Below are 21,179 nucleotides of genomic sequence, written 5' to 3'. Positions count from 1 at the left end.
TACTATAGTGACATAAGTGATTGTCGTAAGTGACTGCTATGATCTGTTAATTAGCTCTGCTATGCTGGCAGACTGATTATGTGATTGCCAAGTCCTACAAAAATATAGGCACTACCAATGCTTTTTTATATTACATAGTAATCATTGAGTGCTATGTAGCAGGCAAAATGGTAGACAGAAGCGATAATAAACCACTTCTGTCTTCTCCTCAGGGTCTCCAGATGAGTCAGACACCCAGAGACATGACCTGCTCCTTCTAGATTGCAGGAGCTTTAGTCAAATTTAGAATAATACAAGGTTAAAGCCCAGGAATAAGCACCATATATTTTCTACACTGCGTTGTAATAAGGTTATAAAAAAACAAACTAACTAAAAAAAAAAGCAGCACAATGGGTATGAAATTCATATAAATTCTATTGACTTCGCTGTAACTTTATCCATGCAAAAATATGTGTCAGAAAAAATGCACCAAATACTCATCTTGGGAACTTAGCCTAAAAATGAACCACATCTGGTATAAAATTATTGATAAAATGCAGTGGTCACTTAAGAATTGTTGGGGTTCACCCACACCAGTCTTGTATGGGCCCCATAGGCATTCTTGCACCCATTATACTTACGCCCCTCTCTATGTAAGAAATACAAACATTGCTCAATAACTGTCATTATCGCTATGCTTGTCAATACACTACAATGCTATGTCATTGAATGTTTGACAGTTGTGGAATTTTTTGTCCAACATGTCAGAGATTCGTCAGGAGAAAAAGAACGCAACATGCTGCAAGTTGCTGCGCAAATCGGATCGCAAGTACCCATTCAAGTCTATGGGTGCTGTTGTGCATTCCGTTCTCGGGCTCTCTCCTGTGGTCATGAGTGGTACTGTGTGAGTTTGTTCTTGGGCTCCCTCTGGTGGCCTTTAGCGATATGGCTGGTCTTGGCTGGGCTCAGCTGCTTCATTTCCTGCTATGCTGGGCCTATGTAGCTCACCTGGACCTTCATTTGTTGCCTGCTGTCGGTGTATTCAGTCCTGATTCTGAACTCTCCTGAATATTCCTTGTGACCAGTCTCCTTCTGGAGAAGCTAAGTTTGCTTGTTCATTTTGCTCATTATTTCCTTGAAAACGTTTCTCAGTATATGATGAGTTCAGTCCAGCTTGCTTTTATGTGATTTTTTGCTTGCTGGTTAGTTCTGGGGTGCAGAGTGCGCCCCTCACATCGTGAGTCGGTGTGGGGGTTCTTGTATTCTCTGCGTGGTTTATTTTTGATAGGAATCTGTGCGGTCAGTACAAAAGCTATCTATTTTCTGTCTATCTAGTATTAGCGGGCCTCATTTGCTAAACCTGTTTCATTTCTACGTTTGTATTTTCCCCTTAACTCACCATTATTATTTGTGGGGGGCTGTCTAAAACTCTGGGGTTATTTCTCTGAGGCAAGTGAGGTCTTTGCTTCTCTCTAGGGGCAGTCAGTTTCTCAGGCTGTGAAGAGGCATCTAGGTTTTTAGGTAACGCTCCACGGCTGCCTTTAGTGTGTTTGGATAGGATCAGGATTGCGGTCAGTATAGCTTCCACATCCCCAGAACTTGTCCTAACATTCTGGTTATATGTATCAGGTCAGTTTTGAGATCCTACCACCGGATCATAACAGTACAGCAGGCCACAAAGTGTTAATGCAGCAGAAGAGGGAGAAGAGAAATCCTGAAGTCATTTTTTTTTTTCTGCACTGTGTTTAGCCTCTCTCCTCCCCTTAATATCTGGGTGGTTCTGAATTCAGTTGCAGATATGGACATTCAGAGTCTGTCTTCTAGTGTGGATCATCTCACTGCAAGAGTACAGGGCATTCAGGATTATGTAGTCCGCAGTCCTATGTCAGAGCCTAAAATACCAATTCCTGAGCTGTTCTCCGGAGATAGATCTAGGTTTTTGAACTTTAAGAATAATTGTAAGTTATTCCTTTCTCTGAGACCTCGCTCCTCTGGTGACTCTGTTCAGCAAGTTAAAATTGTTATTTCTTTGTTACGTGGTGACCCTCAAGATTGGGCATTCTCTCTGGCGCCAGGAGATCCTGCATTGCTAAATGTGGATGCGTTTTTTCTGGCGCTTGGAGTGCTTTATGAGGAACCAAATCTGGTAGACCAAGCAGAGAAGGTTTTGCTGGCTCTCTCTCAGGGTCAAGATGAAGCAGAGGTTTACTGTCAGAAGTTTAGGAAGTGGTCTGTGCTCACTCAATGGAATGAGTGCGCCCTGGCGGCGATTTTCAGAAAGGGTCTTTCTGAAGCCCTTAAAGATGTTATGGTGGGGTTCCCCACGCCTGCGGGTCTGAATGAGTCAATGTCTTTGGCCATTCAGATTGATCGGCGTTTGCGGGAGCGCAAACCTGTGCACCATCTGGCGGTATTTTCTGAGCAGAAACTTGAGCCTATGCAATGCGACAGGATTCTGACCAGAGTTGAACGGCAAAACCACAGACGTCAGAATGGGTTGTGATTTTACTGTGGTGATTCTGCTCATGTTATCTCAGAGTGTTCTAAGCGCACAAAAAGGTTCGCCAAGTCTGTCACCATTGGTACTGTACAACCTAAATTCATTTTGTCTGTTACCTTGATTTGCTCTCTGTCATCCTACTCAGTTATGGCTTTTGTGGATTCAGGTGCCACCCTGAATTTGATGGATTTGTCATTTGCCAGGCGCTGTGGTTTTATCTTGGAGCCTTTACAATTCCCTATCCCACTAAAGGGAATTGATGCTACGCCATTGGCCAAGAATAAACCTCAGTACTGGACTCAAGTGACCATGTGCATGGCTCCTGCACATCAGGAGGTGATTCGCTTTCTTGTGCTACATAATTTGCATGATGTTGTTGTGTTGGGTCTGCCATGGCTGCAGGCTCATAATCCAGTCCTGGATTGGAAAGCAATGTCTGTGTCAAGTTGGGGTTGCCAGGGAATTCATGGCGATGCTCCTTTGGTGTCAATTGCTTCTTCTACTCCTTCTGAAGTCCCTGAATTTTTGTCGGACTACCAGGATGTATTTGATGAGCCCAAATCCAGTGCCCTACCTCCTCATAGGGATTGTGATTGTGCTATAAATCTGATTCCTGGTAGTAAGTTCCCTAAGGGACGACTTTTTAATTTATCTGTACCGGAACATGCCGCTATGCGGAGTTATATAAAGGAGTCCTTGGAGAAGGGGCATATTCGCCCGTCCTCGTCCCCTTTGGGTGCGGGGTTCTTTTTTGTGGCCAAGAAGGATGGTTCTCTGAGACCCTGTATAGATTATCGCCTTCTAAATAACATCACAGTCAAATTTCAGTACCCCTTGCCACTGTTGTCCGATCTGTTTGCCCGGATTAGGGGGGCCAGTTGGTTCACCAAGATAGATCTTCGAGGAGCGTATAATCTTGTGCGCATAAAGCAGGGCGATGAATGGAAAACAGCATTTAATACGCCCGAAGGCCATTTTGAGTACTTGGTGATGCCTTTTGGGCTTTCTAATGCCCCCTCTGTGTTTCAGTCCTTCATGCACGACATCTTCCGAGAGTATCTGGATAGATTTATGATTGTGTACCTGGATGATATTTTGGTCTTTTCTGATGATTGGGAGTCTCATGTGAAGCAGGTCAGGATGGTATTTCAGGTCCTGCGTGCCAATGCCTTGTTTGTGAAGGGCTCTAAATGTCTCTTCGGAGTCCAGAAGGTTTCCTTTTTGGGCTTTATTTTTTCTCCTTCTACTATTGAGATGGAACCAGTCAAGGTCCAGGCTATTCATGACTGGACTCAACCGACATCTGTGAAGAGTCTTCAGAAGTTCTTGGGTTTTGCTAATTTTTACCGTCGCTTCATCACTAATTTTTCTAGTGTGGTTAAGCCTTTGACGGATTTGACCAAGAAGGGTTCTGATGTGACGAATTGGTCTCCTGCGGCCGTGGAGGCCTTTCAGGAGCTGAAACGTCGGTTTTCTTCGGCTCCTGTCTTGCGCCAGCCCGATGTCTCTCTTCCCTTTCAGGTCGAGGTTGATGCTTCTGAGATTGGAGCAGGGGCTGTCTTGTCGCAGAGAAGCTCTGATGGCTCTGTGATGAGACCATGTGCTTTCTTTTCAAGAAAGTTTTCGCCTGCCGAGCGGAATTATGATGTTGGTAATCGTGAGTTGTTGGCAATGAAGTGGGCATTTGAGGAGTGGCGACATTGGCTTGAAGGAGCCAAGCATCGTGTGGTGGTCTTGACGGATCACAAGAATTTGACTTATCTCGAGTCTGCCAAATGGTTGAATCCGAGACAGGCTCGATGGTCGCTGTTTTTCTCTCGTTTCGATTTAGTGGTTTCATCTCTTCCGGGTTCGAAAAACTTGAAGGCTGATGCCCTTTCTAGGAGTTTTGTACCTGACTCCCCGGAAGTTTCTGAACCGACTGGTGTCCTCAAAGAGGGGGTGATTTTGTCTGCCATCTTTCCTGATCTGCGACGGGTGTTGCAAGAGTTTCAGGCCAATAGACCTGACCGTTGTCCACCGGAGAGACTGTTTGTCCCGGACAGATGGACCAGTAGAGTTATTTCCGAGGTTCATTCTTCGGTGTTGGCGGGTCATCCTGGGATTTTTGGTACCAGGGATTTGGTGGCGAGGTCCTTTTGGTGGCCTTCCTTGTCGCGGGATGTGCGTTCCTTTGTGCAGTTCTGTGGGATTTGTGCTCGGGCCAAGCCTTGCTGTTCTCGTGCCAGTGGATTGCTTTTGCCTTTGCCTGTCCCGAAGAGGCCTTGGACGCATATTTCCATGGATTTTGTTTCGGATCTTCCTGCCTCTCAGAGGATGTCTGTCATCTGGGTGGTTTGTGATCGTTTTTCTAAAATGGTCCATTTGGTGCCCTTCCCTAAGCTGCTTTCCTCCTCCGATTTGGTGCCACTGTTTTTTCAGAATGTGGTTCGTTTGCATGGTATTCCGGAGAACATTGTGTCTGACAGAGGATCCCAGTTTGTGTCCAGATTTTGGCGGTCCTTTTGTGCTAAGATGGGCATTGAATTGTCTTTTTCGTCGGCCTTCCATCCTCAGACGAATGGCCAAACCGAACGAACTAATCAGACCTTGGAAACTTATTTGAGATGTTTTGTTTCTGCTGATCAGGATGATTGGGTGACTTTTTTGCCATTGGCTGAGTTCGCTCTCCATAATCGGGCTAGTTCTGCTACTTTGGTTTCACCTTTCTTTTGCAATTCTGGTTTTCATCCTCGTTTTTCCTTGGGTCAGGTTGAACCCTCTGACTGTCCTGGGGTGGATTCTGTGGTGGATAGGTTGCAGCAGATTTGGTACCATGTGGTGGCCAATTTGACGTTGTCCCAAGAGAAAGCTCAGCGCTTTGCTAACCGCCGTCGCTGTGTGGGTCCCCGACTTCGTGTGGGGGATTTGGTATGGTTGTCTTCTCGTTATGTCCCGATGAAGGTTTCCTCTCCTAAGTTCAAGCCTCGTTTCATTGGTCCTTATAAGATTTTGGAAATCCTCAACCCTGTATCATTTCATTTGGACCTCCCAACATCGTTTGCCATTCATAATGTGTTCCATAGGTCACTGTTGCAGAGATATGTGGTGTTGTGAACTCTATTTTTGGGCTCCCTCTAGTGGTCACAAGCGGTACTGTGTAGTGTTGCCTTTCTGCAGGTTGGCAGCATCAGCTGGTTCGTTATCCTTGGTTGGTTTCCTATTTAGCTCACCTGGATACTCAGTTCCTTGCCTGCTCTCAATGTATTCAGTGCTCTTCAGATTCCTTGTGACTACCTTGCTCCCAGTCTCTCCAAGACAAGCTAAGTTTTTGTTTGTTTATTTTTTGATTATCAGCATTCATCATGTTTCTTGTCCAGCTTGCTAAAATGTGATTTCCTCGCTTGCTGGTTGCTCTAGGGGACTGAGTTTCTCCCCCCACACCGTTAGTTGGTGCGGGGGTTCTTGAAATCTCAGTGTGGATATTTGTAAGGGTTTTTTACTGACCGCACAGACCCCTTTTCTATTTTCTGCTATCTAGTATTAGTGGGCCTCATTTGCTGAATCTGCTTTTACCCCTGTGTATGTGCCTTCCTCTTACCTCACCGTTATTATTTGTTGGGGGCTTCTATATCTTTGGGGATTATTTCTCTGGAGGCAAGTGAGGTCTTTCTTTCTCTCTAGGGGTAGTTAGTTCCTCAGGCTGGTTCGAGACGTCTAGGATTTTAGTCACGTTCACCGGCTACCTCTAGTGTGTTGGATAGGTTCAGATTTGCGGTCAGTCCACTTTACCACCTCCCTAAAGCTTGTCCTATGTTTTGTTACTTAGCTGGAGTATTTTGTGATCCTCAACCACTAAGGATCATAACAATGTGGTGCCTGTGATCTCTTCTGTTGATCCTCCTGCTCCTGTCTTGGTCGAGGGGGAGTTGGAGTATGTGGTGGAGAAGATCTTGGATTCTCGTATTTCGAGACGGAAGCTTCAGTACTTAGTTAAATGGAAGGGCTATGGTCAGGAGGATAATTCCTGGGTTGTCGCCTCCGATGTCCATGTGCCTTTCATTCGGCTCGTCCTGATCGGCCTGGGAGCTCTGGTGAGGGTTCGGTGACCCCTCCTCAAGGGGGGGGTACTGTTGTGAATTCCGTTCTCGGGCTCCCTCCTGTGCTCATGAGTGGTACTGTGTGAGTTTGTTCTTGGGCTCCCTCTGGTGGCCTTTAGCGATATGGCTGGTCTTGGCTGGGCTCAGCTGCTTCATTTCCTGCTATGCTGGGCCTATTTAGCTCACCTGGACCTTCATTTGTTGCCTGCTGTCGGTGTATTCAGTCCTGATTCTGAGCTCTCCCGAATATTCCTTGTGACCAGTCTCCTTCTGGAGAAGCTAAGTTTGCTTGTTCATTTTGCTCATTATTTCCTTGAAAACGTTTCTCAGTATATGATGAGTTCAGTCCAGCTTGCTTTTATGTGATTTTTTGCTTGCTGGTTAGTTCTGGGGTGCAGAGTGCGCCCCTCACATCGTGAGTCGGTGTGGGGGTTCTTGTATTCTCTGCGTGGTTTATTTTTGATAGCTTTTGTACTGACCGCACAGATTCCTATCTATTTTCTGTCTATCTAGTATTAGCGGGCCTCATTTGCTAAACCTGTTTCATTTCTACGTTTGTATTTTCCCCTTAACTCACCGTTATTATTTGGGGGGGGCTGTCTAAAACTTTGGGGTTATTTCTCTGAGGCAAGTGAGGTCTTTGCTTCTCTCTAGGGGCAGTCAGTTTCTCAGGCTGTGAAGAGGCGTCTAGGTTTTTAGGTAACGCTCCACGGCTGCCTTTAGTGTGTTTGGATAGGATCAGGATTGCGGTCAGTATAGCTTCCACATCCCCAGAACTTGTCCTAACATTCTGGTTATATGTATCAGGTCAGTTTTGAGATCCTACCACCGGATCATAACAGGGTGCATGGAAGACATCGCACGGCACACGGATGACATCCGAGTGCAGTCCGATTTCTGCAGAATCACACAATAGAGAAGATGGAAACATTTTGTTCTGTCTTCTCCGCACTTGTGCTGCAATTCTTTCATCCGAGAGAATGGGATCACGCTAAGGGTACATTCCAACAAAGAGCTTTTGGTGAGTTTTTGATGTTTCAGAACTTCTGCACCTATTTAAATTTGGTTACTTGCGTTTTTGTGTGCATTTTTTATTTAAATACGCTTTTATCGCATTTTTAAAGCTGCAGTGTTTGTCTCTGTTCAGTGTGTCATTCTTTAAATAAAGTTGGCTTATTTTTGAAACTTCACCAAACTTTATTGATATACTTAGGTGCTGATTACATGCATTTTTTTATGCATTTCTGCAATAAAAACATGCGTTTTTTACCTGCGGATTTTCTGCATCTAATGTGAGTCTATGGTGAAAATCTGCACATAAAATTTGAAAAACGTACAGTTTATGCAGCATCAATAAGAAGCACAGTGGGCATGAGGTTTCAAGAAATCCCATCCACTTTGCTGGAACTGTAAGACATTGTGTTTTTGACGCAGGAAAACACGCAGCGTCAAAAACGTGATAAAAGCTCATTGTGGAAACACAGCCTTAGCTGACAATCTGATCAGAGTTTGTGCCGAGTGTCATTTTTTTTAATCGATCTGATTCTTTTGCATGAGAGAATCTGCGCTTGTGTGACCCCGGCCTTAATCTGCTAATGGTATATAAAACAATTTTTACTAATCATTATATTTATATAAGTCCCCAAAAGTAATACAAACAACATATCAAGTGTCCTTATTTTTGTAATAACCCATGAAATAAAGTAATGGTATAATTTGAGCTAAATAAAATGGTAAACAGCAACATAGACATAAAAATACCAATGTAGTCCTATAAATAAAAAAGCTACGGCTAATGAAATGTAGGAAGTAAAAAAATGTTCTAAAAAACACTTGTCTTTAGCGAAAGAATTGGTTTTGTCCCGAGGGGCTAAATGGCTGTAACTATATAATAATGTATAAATCTGTCAGTAAACTTTTAATGTGACATAGGCACGGTTTCCAAAACGGATATTTTCTTTAAGTGAAAGCGTAATGTCAGCCATTTAACAGGATACTTTATGAAAAGACTATATGAAATCAGGAAAAGTTAATTATGGCCCTGCCCAAACTATATACATATCATCTATACTAACAGCCAGGATATTACTGGGAACAGGGAAAGTCTTTAAAAACCTAACCCAAAACTCAGAGCAACGATGTTGATAAGCAGGCAGATCAAGCAAATGCAATGAAGAACTTTGACGTAACCCAATAGCTTACTGTTGACAATGCAAGGAAGCTGGAAAAGTGGGAAACATATAAATGGCCTTGTTGTATTCATATAGATTGATGTAGAGGGGAGACACAGTGATTTTCCCAAGGCTGAGAAGAGACTCTCACATTCTTGAACAGCTAGTAAGGGCCATCGGTCCAATTCCCAATCCCTTTACTTTTTGCAGCAAATGCCAACGGGCAGCTAAATTGTATTTATAATATCTAATATTTATAGCATGTATCCAAATTATTTTCATACAGTGGAGAAAGACCACAAGTCTTAAATAAGGATATCAATTTCTATAGAACTGACAAGCCTACCCTAACTAACAACTACAAGTGCTTCTCACTAAATTAGAATATCATCAAAAAGTTAATTTATTTCATTTCTTCAATACAAAAAGTGAAACTCATATATTATATAGTCATTACAATCAGAGTGATCTATTTCAAGTGTTTATTTCTGTTAATATTGATGATTATGGCTTATAGCCAATGAAAATCCAAAAGTTATTATCTCAGTAAATTAGAATAATAAAAACACCTGCAAAGGCTTCCTAAGTGTTTAAAAAGGTCCCTTAGTCTGTTTCAGTAGGCTCCACAATCATGGGGAAGACTGCTGACTTAACAGATGTCCGGAAGGCAGTCAGTGACACACTCCACAAGGAGGGTAAGCCACAAAAGATCATTGCTAAAGAATCTGGCTGTTCACAGAGTGCTGTATCCAAGCATATTAATGGAAAGATGAGTGGAAGGAAAAAGTGTGGTAGAAAAAGGTGCCAAGCAACCAGGATAACCGCAGCCTTGAAAGGATTGTTAAGAAAAGGCCATTCAAAAATTTGGGGGAGATTCACAAGGATTGGACTGCTGCTGGATTCATTGCTTCAAGAGCAACCACACATAGATGTATCCAAGACATGGGATACAAGTGTCACATTCCTTGTGTCAGACCACTCATGACCAATAGACAACGCCAGAAGTATCTTACCTGGGCCAAGGAGAAAAATAACTGGACTGTTGCTCAGTGGTCCAAGGTGTTATTTTCAGATGAAAGTCAATTTTGTATTTCATTTGGAAATCAAGATCCCAGAGTCTGGAGGAAGAGTGGAGAGGCACAAAGTCCAAGCTACTTGAGATCTAGTGTGAAGTTTCCACAATCAATGATGGTTTGAGAGCCATGTCATCTGTTGGAGTAGGTCCACTATAAAGTATTCTAAATTACTGAGATAATGACTTTTGGGTTTTCATTGACTGTAAGCCATAATCATCAACATTAACAGAAATAAACACTTGAAATAGATCTTTTTTTTTTAATGACTCTATATAATATGAGTTTCACTTTTTGTATTGAAGAACTGAAATAAACTTTTTGATGATATTCTAATTTAGTGAGAAGCACTTACATATCATAACTGAATATGGTGGTGACTAATTACAGTGCTATCATCATACAGGGGACTGTTGAATAGACTAATGGTGACTAATTACAGTGCTACCATCATACATGTGACCAGTAAATAGACTAATGGTGACCAATTACAGTTCTACCATCATACATGGAACTGGTGAATAGACTAGTGATTAGAGGCTGAAAAAATTCTTTACACTTTGCTAAAGTCCTTTCTATGGCTGGGTTTACGCCACCGTTAAATGCCAATTAGCTAATTTTTTGCTTATTGTTGGTCATTTAATAGTCTCTTTACAGGTAGACCATATTTCCTATTTGTAGAGAACAGTTAGTAATAGGTCGTCCTTTGCTCATAGACAGCCATTGTTCTTAGCAGCACAGCACCTGTTTACACCAGACGATGTGCTGCCGAGGACAAAGATTTTTAAGCAAGCTTATAGATCATTTCTCCAGAAAAAAATGCTCAATTATTGGGAAATGAGCTTTCCGAGGGAACACTCATTCATGATAATCAACCAATGTAAAGGCTCATGCGGATGACTGTAATTTGATCCGAGGGCGATCCTGCAAAACATTGCCTTTTTTTCCTCGGACAGTCTATCTGAGGAAAAAAAATTGCAGCTTGCATGATTTGCATATGTTGCATAAGTTAATGAGTTCATGGGAAACATCAGACTGCATGCGGATGACATCTGAGTGCGATCCAATTTTCAACAATCTACAGAATGGAAAAGATGGAGATTTATTTTTTCCATCTTCTCCTCATAAGAATAAATCGGATCACACTCTATTCAGAGCGTGATCAGTGTGATTTGCATAATTGACCCTAGCTTAAGGCCTAAGGCTAGGGTTAGCAGTGGCATATAATGGTTTGCCACCACCTGGGTCAAAGCAAGACATAACCTTTTAAAAATAAAGTTATAGATTGTTATAATAATTTTTATTTTTACATTTTTATTACATTTTTGTGTTTTTGCTATAAGACTATGTTTTCATACTAGTCCTATCCCTAACCCTGGTCCCATCCTTAACCCTTCTTCTATCTCTCACCCTATTCCTAACTTTTTTTAGACTGACAGTTTTTTAAAATTTGGGACAACTTCGCCTGCAGGTCTGTTTCTCCTCTAACAAGATTTCGAGGCAGAGGAGAGGCCGGTAGCTGTAAGAAAGCTCAGTGCAACCTTTCTCATCTCAGTTGCTTCTTATGCAGAGCGCAGCAGTTGAGTTTGTCATTGACTGTTGTGCTCGACATAGACAGCAACTAAGATGACAAAACTCTCTCCATCATACTGACAGCTTTGTCATCTTGGTTGACGTCTATGCAGAACGCAGCAGTCAATGACAAATTCATCTCCGCTCTGCACATGATTCTGTGGAATCGACTTAGAGTACATATCAAAGGAGTCCCTGTCTGCTTTAATCAACTAGTTTGTTGTTCTGTGGGTAGGCACTCATTGCTTTTCTGTGTTATGACAAGAAGTGGCAATGGCAATGGGGGCGGGAGAAGAAATGTTGCACCCCCATAGAATTTGGAGAAACAGCCCCTGTGTCCTCCCTAATGCTATGCCACTGTGTGTTACGTGTGGATTTTTAGCTGTGGATTTGATACGATTTTCATCCTCTGAATTTTACATTTAAAATGTAATGATTATATACTCCCTTGATGTGGTCAGCTCCGATGTTTTAGTGATAAAGATGTGCGTCTCAATCTAAGCACTGCAATGTGATGTGTTAAATTTTCTGCCATTTTGCTTTTTTGATTGGTAAAATTTAGCCTTTTAATTTGATTAAAAATATCTTGTAATCCTAATCCTCTCTTGTCAATGATCAGCCCTAATAACAGGGACTCTTTTCTTCCAGTATGTATCAGAAATGGCAAGAACTATCCAAATGGAGCAACTTATCAAGATAACTGCAATCGATGGTAAGAATGTAGATTCCATTATCGTGAATGGAAGGATACCAGATGCAGAATTTATAATCATGAACCATGGCAGGCTATGGGCTTTGTATTTAGTATCTCTGCAGAGTGAATCTAAAGTATGGCAATGTGCATGAGGTCAGTGTCTGTGTATCCGGAATAAATACTGACAGAAATTCAGCTTTTCCCCATAAAACATTGTCGTGTTTGGTGTCATCCCTACATGTGAACATTGCAGTGGTGCTCAGGTACCTAGATGACAATCCGCTCACTACCTGTCATTGCTATTTACTGGACACCCATATATTGCACATATAGGGCAGATTCAACAAGACCGAAGATTTCCACACCCCTGCGGCAACTCCATCCCATCCCAGTTCCAGCCATTTTGCCAGAATTGTGTGTAACTGGCTTGGAAATGCCAAAAGTCGCAAAATTGCTGCACAACTGTGTTGCGCAAAATTTTTTCGACTTTTCAAGGTGATTTACAGCAGAATTCACTATGATGAATCAGGACCATAATGTGACCCTGCTGCAGCCTTGTCTACATTATGTACTGTAGGTATTAACGGGCCTGCCTATGGACCAACCTAAGAATCGCGGCAGTGCTCAGACCAGTTGGTGCTAGAGGGGAGGCAAATTCTTTTTGAAAATATGTAATAGGAATACTAGCCCAAGGGCAGACTCTTCAAGCTGTAGATTGGACATGGTGCCAATTATCCTGTCCCCACTGATTTAATAATGATGGCTTATTCGCTGGATAAGGCATTCGTTTACAAAAAGCTAGATACCCCCTTTAATGCGGACGCTTGAATTCTGCAACATATCTACCACGTGTGGACTTTTCATCGTCCATGCGTCACAATTTTTTTTGGTAGTTAAATGCTATAATTTAGAATTCACTTCATATCGATATAAAGTTCAGACAGATTTTTATTTGGGTTGGAATTATCTGACATGGCGTCCAAGAGAAATCCGTGTCAGATATCCATTTTTTTTTTTTCAACTGGCTTTCAGATCTAACACAGTTGTTGTTGCATGTTTTTTAATCACATTTTTTGCAGCCTTTTTTATTTAATTGAGAAAAAATTAGACCCCTAGTTCCGTCCTACCTCATACTGTGACACTGGTTATTTTAGATCTGCTTTGTATCTCCCCCACATAATTTTCTCTAGAGACAGAAATCTAATTTGATTTCAAAAGCTGGCACGCTGACAGAGGGGAAAACTCACAATCATGCTCTTTCTAACTGTAAGGAGGACAAAGTATTTCCTCAGTGCCACAAGTCTTGTCATCCGTAACGTAACCACCTATGCAGAGAAATTACAGCCGCATGACAATCCGATCAGAAGACAATATTTACTAAAAAATGCTGGTCAATTAAGAAATAATTGGCAGGGTGAGTCAGAAAAAAACATTGAAAAATAGACACTTTCCATATTAGAAATAGGAATATGACAACAGGATTGTTAGGGTTTGCGGAACGCACCGAATATATTTATTGATGTGATTGGTGCGTTCGCAACCCGGGGTCCACCGTGCAGGAAATATCCTGCCGCTAAGTGAATGGCGGCTCAATATGGCGGTATTAACCAGCTCTGTTAGCTTCACAGAGCGGCCGAGAAAGCAAAGCTCTGTGCCCTGTTAACTCTCACAGAGACACAGGCTAACTACCCAGAAGAGAGCAGTCAGTGGTCATGCATGCACACAACACTCCTCGCCGGAGGTGCCAGCATTCTAGGGGCTTATTTCAGCCGGGTCCCTGAATACTCTCATACACAATCTCCTCACCGGAGGTGCCAGCATTCTAGGGGCTTATTTCAGCCGGGTCCCTGAACACATTTACGCATATGACCACAGTGGCGCAAAGCATGTAACTTTAGAAGATACTAGTGCATGGCCGTGCGGCCATGCGAGCCTTAAATAGCAGCAGCACGTACAGGACCTTCCAAAAGAGGACCAATGAGAAACTGCTACAGAGCCTGCGTACCTACAGGACCTTCCTAGAAAGACCAATAGATTTGGCTGCAGTACCTGAACATGTGACCCTTGATCTCCAGTGAGAGATCTTACCCTGGGCATGCTCAGTGTGTGCAAAGCAGGACTTAGTCCCAGAAAAGCCTGTTCGCCGTAGATCAGTGCAGGGTACAATAGCAGAGCCTGGAGAGGCAGCAATAACCCTTTGCACTGAATCAAACTCAGTGAGACGCTGGGACCAATGTCTCCGCTGAGCAGGCTCCACTGCGGCCGATGGAGAATGGGAGACCGCAGCAGACACGGATCGAGATTCCCCCTGTGCAGCAGAGGAAACTCGACTCCTAACAAGGATTTACCACTAAAAGGTATTACAAGCGCTTTATCAGCATTCTAATATCCACTTTAATGATGCCTAAATACTAAATGTATGTGTGTTAATTCTCAGGGCTCTCTCCACCTACGGTCACCGGACTAGTCCGGAGCCACCGTCAATCAATGCTACTGACTAGTATATGCTAAATAATCATTCCTACTCTCCCTGCCTGCGGTAACCGGACTAGTTTGGGACTGCTGTCAAGCAATACTGCTGATCAATGGAAGCACGCCCACCGCGGTGTAACAGACATCCTAGTGTGTGCAGGGAGGCAAAGGAGATGGGCACCTTCTCATTTTTTCTGCACACATTGGGATGTCAGTTACATTGCTGTAGCCGTGTTTCCACCGTTCAGCAGTATTGCTTGACAGCAGTCCCAAACTAGTCCAGTTACCGCAGGCAGGGAGAGCAGGAATGATTAAACTTTGTTTTTAAACACATAGATTTAGCATTTAGGGATAATACATTATTGTTGAAGAAGCTATTAGGAGGCTGATAAAGTGTTTATAATGCCTTCAGGGTAAATAATAACTTTGCACTTTACGTTTTATTAAAAACCCTGTCTGTTCTCAAGAATAGTGGTATTTGTAATACTATTGTTTATTGTTTGTTGCCTAGGCCACTGATGAAGTCTATCAAGGGTGGCTAGTGTCCCAGGCAAGAAGCGCACTGTTTTAAGCTCTTTTCAATAGGGCATGCAAGCTCAGCTTTGAAGCTGGGCAAATGAATGACTATTGATTAGGTTAACTTTATTGCCCGTGCATTTTTGATACACAGAGGCAAAGCAGCCAATACTTGCAGTATCAGAGTGTGCACAGTTCAGACTAGTGACATGGCAACACGCTGGTCCAAACTGTCGGTTAAGCAAGCTGGAATGTGGTGCCCCCAGCAAGTAGGAAGTTAGGAGGCAGGAGAGCAGTGCACCCAGCAAGCAGGAAGTTAGGAGGCAGGAGGGCGGTGCCCCCAACAAGTAGGAAGTTAGGAGGCAGGAGGGCAGTGCCCCCCGCAAGCAGGCGGTTAGGCGGCAGCAGGGCGGTGCCCCCCAGCAAGCAGGAGGTTAGGCGGCAGCAGGGTGGTGCCCACCAGCAAGCAGGCAATTAGGTGACAGGAGGGTGGTGCCCCCAGCAAGCAGGAAGTTAGGGGGCAGAGAACGGTGTTCCCAGCAAGCAGGAAGTTAAGAAGCAGAGGACGGTGTCCCCAGCAAGCAGGAAGTTAGGAGGCAAGAGGGTGGTGCTACAAGCAAGCCAGAAGTTAGGAGTCAGGAGGGTGGTGCGCTCCTGAAGACAAGATCTTTTGGTCCGACTGTAATGTAGCTCAGGTAAATAGTCGAAGTAATTAATGGTATCACTGATGGACACTACAAGTAGACCAAAATCTAACATTTTTTTCCAGAACACTTTTCAGCTGAAAAGAATATAATGTGTGACGTAGTTTAAAAAAAATTAGGACAGTCAAGATGTCAAGACTGGTGTTTTCTTTTAATTATCTCATTGATTGACCTAATTCAACAAGGATATCAAACACAAAGGCCACTGGCACTGACGATGAATGATCTAGACATCCACTGTAGACAGCATCACCGGAGTGCGCTCATGATCAGCACTTTCCAAAACTCACGCACAGGGAAAGCATATGATTGCTGTGTACAGCATATTCTCCTGGCACCGCGCGGGAGCCACCAAGCCAGAGAGATCTCGAAAAGTAATTTTACAAGAATGGGATTTATTTCTGAAACTGTAGAAAACCTTTATACAAATCTGGCATTTTATAATAATATTAATGACAATGCGCTGAAGGTGACAATACTTTTCACATTACACAACCAATACTTGTAGATGAACTGACAGGTTGCGATGAGTCATTTAAGTTGTAATTGTAACAAGTCTAAAGTAATATTTTTATAAAATATCAAGTAATTTTAAACCCGAGGTGCGACAACTGACCTCAGGCTGAGATAATAAGTTTTGAGATGCTGTGAATCAGTGGGAAAATCAGTAGGGCTTAAATGATGAGATTCCCAGGATAGTTCTTCTGCTAAACTTAGACTCCTGTATGCAGCCTTAAAAGGAAGCTGGAGACTTAAAACGCATAGCAAAGAACAAGTAATCCTCATACCCTGCAGTTTGTCTGCCGCATAGTTAACTGTCTGCATGCAAACACGGCATACTGTGTGTGTTTATATGGCACTTTCATCCGCACAGACATGCTTAATTCTCAAAGTGTCATTTTACATGTATACCGCCTTTATACTAGTAACTTTTTATATGGCAGAGGGACGTATGGGCCTAATAAGGAACCAGGTCTTGTTTTGCAATTTATACCTCAATAGTTACATCCATAGTATATACAAAAATGTTTTTTTATGATGAGAAAAAATGTAAAAACATAACACTACTTACCATTCGCTTACCCCAATAATCCAGTGTTGATTCCCAGTTTGAAATTCTAGCAATGGGCCTGATCTATGTTTAAAGGTAAAAGTATGTGACCTCTGCCGTCAGACACTGAGGGCAGCGTTTGCATGTTTGGCCACCTGTGGACAAATACCAGGAGTACTGCTAGGACTAGGAGTTTTTTTTCGGTTTCTTTTTCCTTTTGTATAAAATCTGCTTCTGTTATATCTAATTTTCTAACACTCGCTGTACCTTTGTTTCATCATCTGTCAAATAGTGTCTTTGGTGTAGTTCTTATACAGTTGTGTGAAAAAGTGTTTGCCCCCTTCCTGATTTCCTATTCTTTTGCATGTTTGTCACATTTAAATGTTTCAGATCACCAAATAAATTTAAATATTAGACAAAGATAACACAAGTAAAAACATAATGCAGTTTTTAAATACAAATATAGAAAAACTGACCGTCACATCCAAACATAGACTAAATGTGAACAGGTGCTACCCTAGAGTCACCAACTCATGTACAATAAAATAAATAAGGCAGCACACTGTAGCGCCAAAACTTGCAAACATGAAATATAAAAATTGAATTGCATTACTGCACTAGAAATATGAAAAATTGAAAACGTTTAGCCCATAAATTGGCCAATTCATGTGTACATGGTAGCCACGATAAGGCATTTCTCGTTTACCAGGACTTATCAGTGCCATCCTCACTTAGAATAAAGTCTTCATCTGTATGGGAACTTGTGAGTCCTCTCTTTGACTAAAAATCTACATCTCAGTGGAGGGGTAGGGTTCTGTCTTGATTAAAAATGGCTGAAGCTGAGAGGCGGAGTGCTCAGTCTGAAGGCTAATGAATACAAATATCAAAAAACTGACCGTCATATCCAAACATAGACTAAAATGTGAACAGGTGCTAACATAGAGTCACCAACTCATGTACAATAAAATATATTTTTTGAACTGAAGGTCTTTATTATTAAGGGAAAAAGAAATCCAAACCTACAGGGCCCTGTGTGAAAAAGTGATTGCCCCATAAACCTAATAACTGGTTGGGCCACCCTTAGCAGCAACAACTGCAATGCAACATTTGTGATAACTGGCAATGAGTCTACTACAACACTCTGGAGGAATTTTGGCCCAATCATCTTTGCAGAATTGTTGTAATTCAGCCACATTAGAAGGTTTCCAAGCATGAACCACCTTTTTAACCCCTTTCTGGCATTGGACATACTATTCCGTCCATGTGACCTGGGACTTAATTCCCATGGACTGAATAGTACGTCACGTGCAATCAGCCACGCTCAGGGGGGGGGAGCGCGGCCAATAGTGGACGGGTGTCAGCTGATTATCACAGCTGACGCCCGGCACTATGTGCCAGGAGTGGTCACGGACCACTCTCGGCACTTTAACCCCTGGAACACTGCGATCAAACAAGATCGCAGCATTCCGGTGGCATAGAGAGGCATCGCGCAGGGAGAGGGCTCCCTGTGTGCTTCCCTGAGACCCTCAGAACAACGCGATGTGATCGCGTTGTTCTGAGGGTCTCCTCCCGGATCCAATATGGCCACGGGGTCCTTCCGGGTCCTACAGGGAGGTGGCTTGTCAGTGCCTGCTGAGAGCAGGCACCTGCAAGCCTCCTGCACTGCCTGTCAGATCGCTGATCTGACACAGTGCTGTGCAAAGTGTCAGATCAGTGATCTGACTTTCTACAGTGATGTCCCATCCTGGGACAATGTAAAAATGTAAAAAAAATATACTGTGTAAAATTTTTTTTTTTTAAATTCCTAAATAAAGAAAAAAATAAAATATTGTTCCAATAAATACATTTGTTTATGTAAATAAAAAAAACAAAAGTACACATATTTAGTATCGAAGCGTCCATAAAGACCCGACCTATAAAACTGTCCCACTAGTAAACCCCTTCTGTGAACACCGTAAAAAAATAAATAAAAAATGAGGCAAAAAACAATGCTTTATCATACTGCCGAACAAAACGTGGAATAACATGCGATCAAAAAAATGGATATAAATAAACATGGTACCGCGTAAAACATCATGTTGTCCCGCAAAAAACGAGCTCCAAAACAGCATCATCAGCAAAAAATTAAAAAGTTATAGCTCTCAGAATAAAGCAATGCAAAATTTAATTATTTTTTATATAAAATAGTTTTTATTGTATAAAAGCGCCAAAACATAACAAAATTATATAAATGAGGTATCGCTGTAATCATACTAACCTGAAGAATAAATCTGCTTTATCAATTTTACCACACGTGGAACGGTATAAACGCTCCACCCAAAAGAAATTCATGAATTGCTGGTTTTTGTTTATTCTGCCTCACAAAAATCATAATAAAAAGCGATCAAAAAATGTAATGTGCCCGAAAATGATACCAATAAAAACGTCAACTTGTTCCACAAAAAAGAAGACCTCACATGACTCTGTGGGCCAAAATATGGAAAAATTATAGCTCTCAAAATGTGGTGATGCAAAAACTAATTTTTTGCAATAAAAAGCGTCTTTTAGCATGTGACAGCTGCCAAACATAAAAATCTGCTGTAAAAACCTGTTATAAATAGTAAATCAAACCTCCTTTATCACCCCCTTAGTTAGGGGAAAAAAAAAAAAAAAAATGTATTTCTATTTTCCCGTTAGGGTTAGGGTTGGGGCTAGAGTTGGGGTTAGGGTTTGGATTACGTTTACGGTTGGGGTTAGGGTTGGGATTAGGGTTAGGGGTGTGTCAGAGTTAGGGGTGTGGTTAGGGATATGGTTAGGGTTTAGATTAGGGTTAGGGGTGTGTTGGGGTTAGGGGTGTGGTTAAGGTTGGGATTAGGGTTAGGGGTGTGTTCGGGTTTAGGGGTTTGGTTAGGGTTATCGTTAGGGTTGGGGTTAGGGCTAGGAGTGTGTTGGAGTTAGAATTGGGGGGTTTCCACTGTTTAGGCACATCAGTAGCTCTGCAAACGCAACATGATGCCTGCAGACCATTCCATCAAAGTCTGCATTCCAAAATGCCACTACTTCCCTTCTGAGCCCTGACGTGTGCCCAAACAGTAGTTTTCTCCCACATATGGGGTATCAGCATACTCAGGAGAAATTGGACCCCAAAAATTGTTGTGCAATTTGTCTTGTTACCCTTGGGGAAAATACAAAACTGGGGGCTATAAAATCATTTTTGTGGAAAAAAAATGATTTTTTTATTTTCATGGCTCTACGTTATAAACTTTAGTGAAACACTTGGGGGTTCAAAGTTCTCACAACACATCTAGGTAAGGTCTAGTTTCCAAAATAGGGTCTCTTGTGGGGGGTTTCTACTGTTTAGACACATCAGTTGCTCTGCAAACGCAACATGACGCCCGCAGACCATTCCATCAAAGTCTGCATTCTAGAATGCCACTACCTCCCTTCCGAGCCCCGACGTGTAACCAATCAGTAGTTTTCTCCCACATATGAGGTATCAGCTTACTCAAGACAAATTACACAACAACTGTTGTGGTCCAATTTCTCCTGTTACCCTTGGGAAAATAAAAAATTGTGGGCGAAATGATCATTTTTGCGAAAAAAAAATATGATTTTTTATTTTTACTGTTCTACATTATAAACTTCTGTGAATCACTTTGGAGTTCAAAGTGCTCACCACACATCTAGGTAAGTTCCCTAGGGGGTCTACTTTCCAAAATGGTGTCACTTGTGGGGGGTTTCCACTGTTTAGGCACATCAGGGGCTCTCCAAACGTGACATGGCATCCTATCTTAATTCCAGCCAACTTTGCACTGAAAAGTCAAACGGCGCTCCTTCCCTTCCGAGCTCTGCCATGCACCCAAACAGTGGTTTACCCCCACATATGGGGTATTGGTGTACTCAGGACAAATTGTACAACTTTTGGGGTCCAATTTCTCCTGTTACCCTTGGTGAAATAAAAAAAATTGGATCTGAAGTAAATTTTTTGCGAAAAAAAGTTAATGTTAATTTTTTTTAAACATTCCAAAAATTCCTGTGAAGCACTTGAAGGGTTAATAAACTTCTTGAATGTGGTTTTGAGCACTTTGAATGGTGCAGGTTTTAGAATGGTGTCACTTTTGGGTATTTTCTATCATATAGACCCCTCAGAGTGACTTCAAATGTGATGTGGTCCCTAAAAAAAAAATGGTGTTGTAAAAATGAGAAATCACTGGTCAACTTTCAACCCTTATAACTTCCTAACAAAAAAAAATCTTGTTTCCAAAATTGTGCTGATATAAAGTAGACATGTGGGAAATTTCTTTTTTTTTTTCCACAAATAAACGCAAGTCATATCAAAGAAATTTTACCACTAACATGAAGTACAATATGTCACGAGAAAATGTCAGA

The 21,179-nt window shown here is 42.2% G+C and overlaps 1 protein-coding gene across 1 annotated transcript in view; it reads left to right on the top strand.

Moving 5' to 3' along the window:
• TINAGL1 (tubulointerstitial nephritis antigen like 1) overlaps positions 1–21,179 on the top strand; it is a 69,933-nt gene that overhangs the window by 28,855 nt on the left and 19,899 nt on the right. The window contains exon 3 of the mRNA XM_077296055.1: positions 12,023–12,086. Coding sequence (XP_077152170.1) covers positions 12,023–12,086 — 64 coding nt within the window. The remainder of the gene's footprint in view (positions 1–12,022; positions 12,087–21,179) is intronic.

Source organism: Ranitomeya variabilis, chromosome 3 (genome assembly GCF_051348905.1).
Source record: "Ranitomeya variabilis isolate aRanVar5 chromosome 3, aRanVar5.hap1, whole genome shotgun sequence".
NCBI lineage: Eukaryota > Metazoa > Chordata > Amphibia > Anura > Dendrobatidae > Ranitomeya > Ranitomeya variabilis.
The sequence above is the reverse complement of the archived record's forward strand: the minus strand, read 5'-3'. Positions and strand labels throughout refer to the sequence as shown.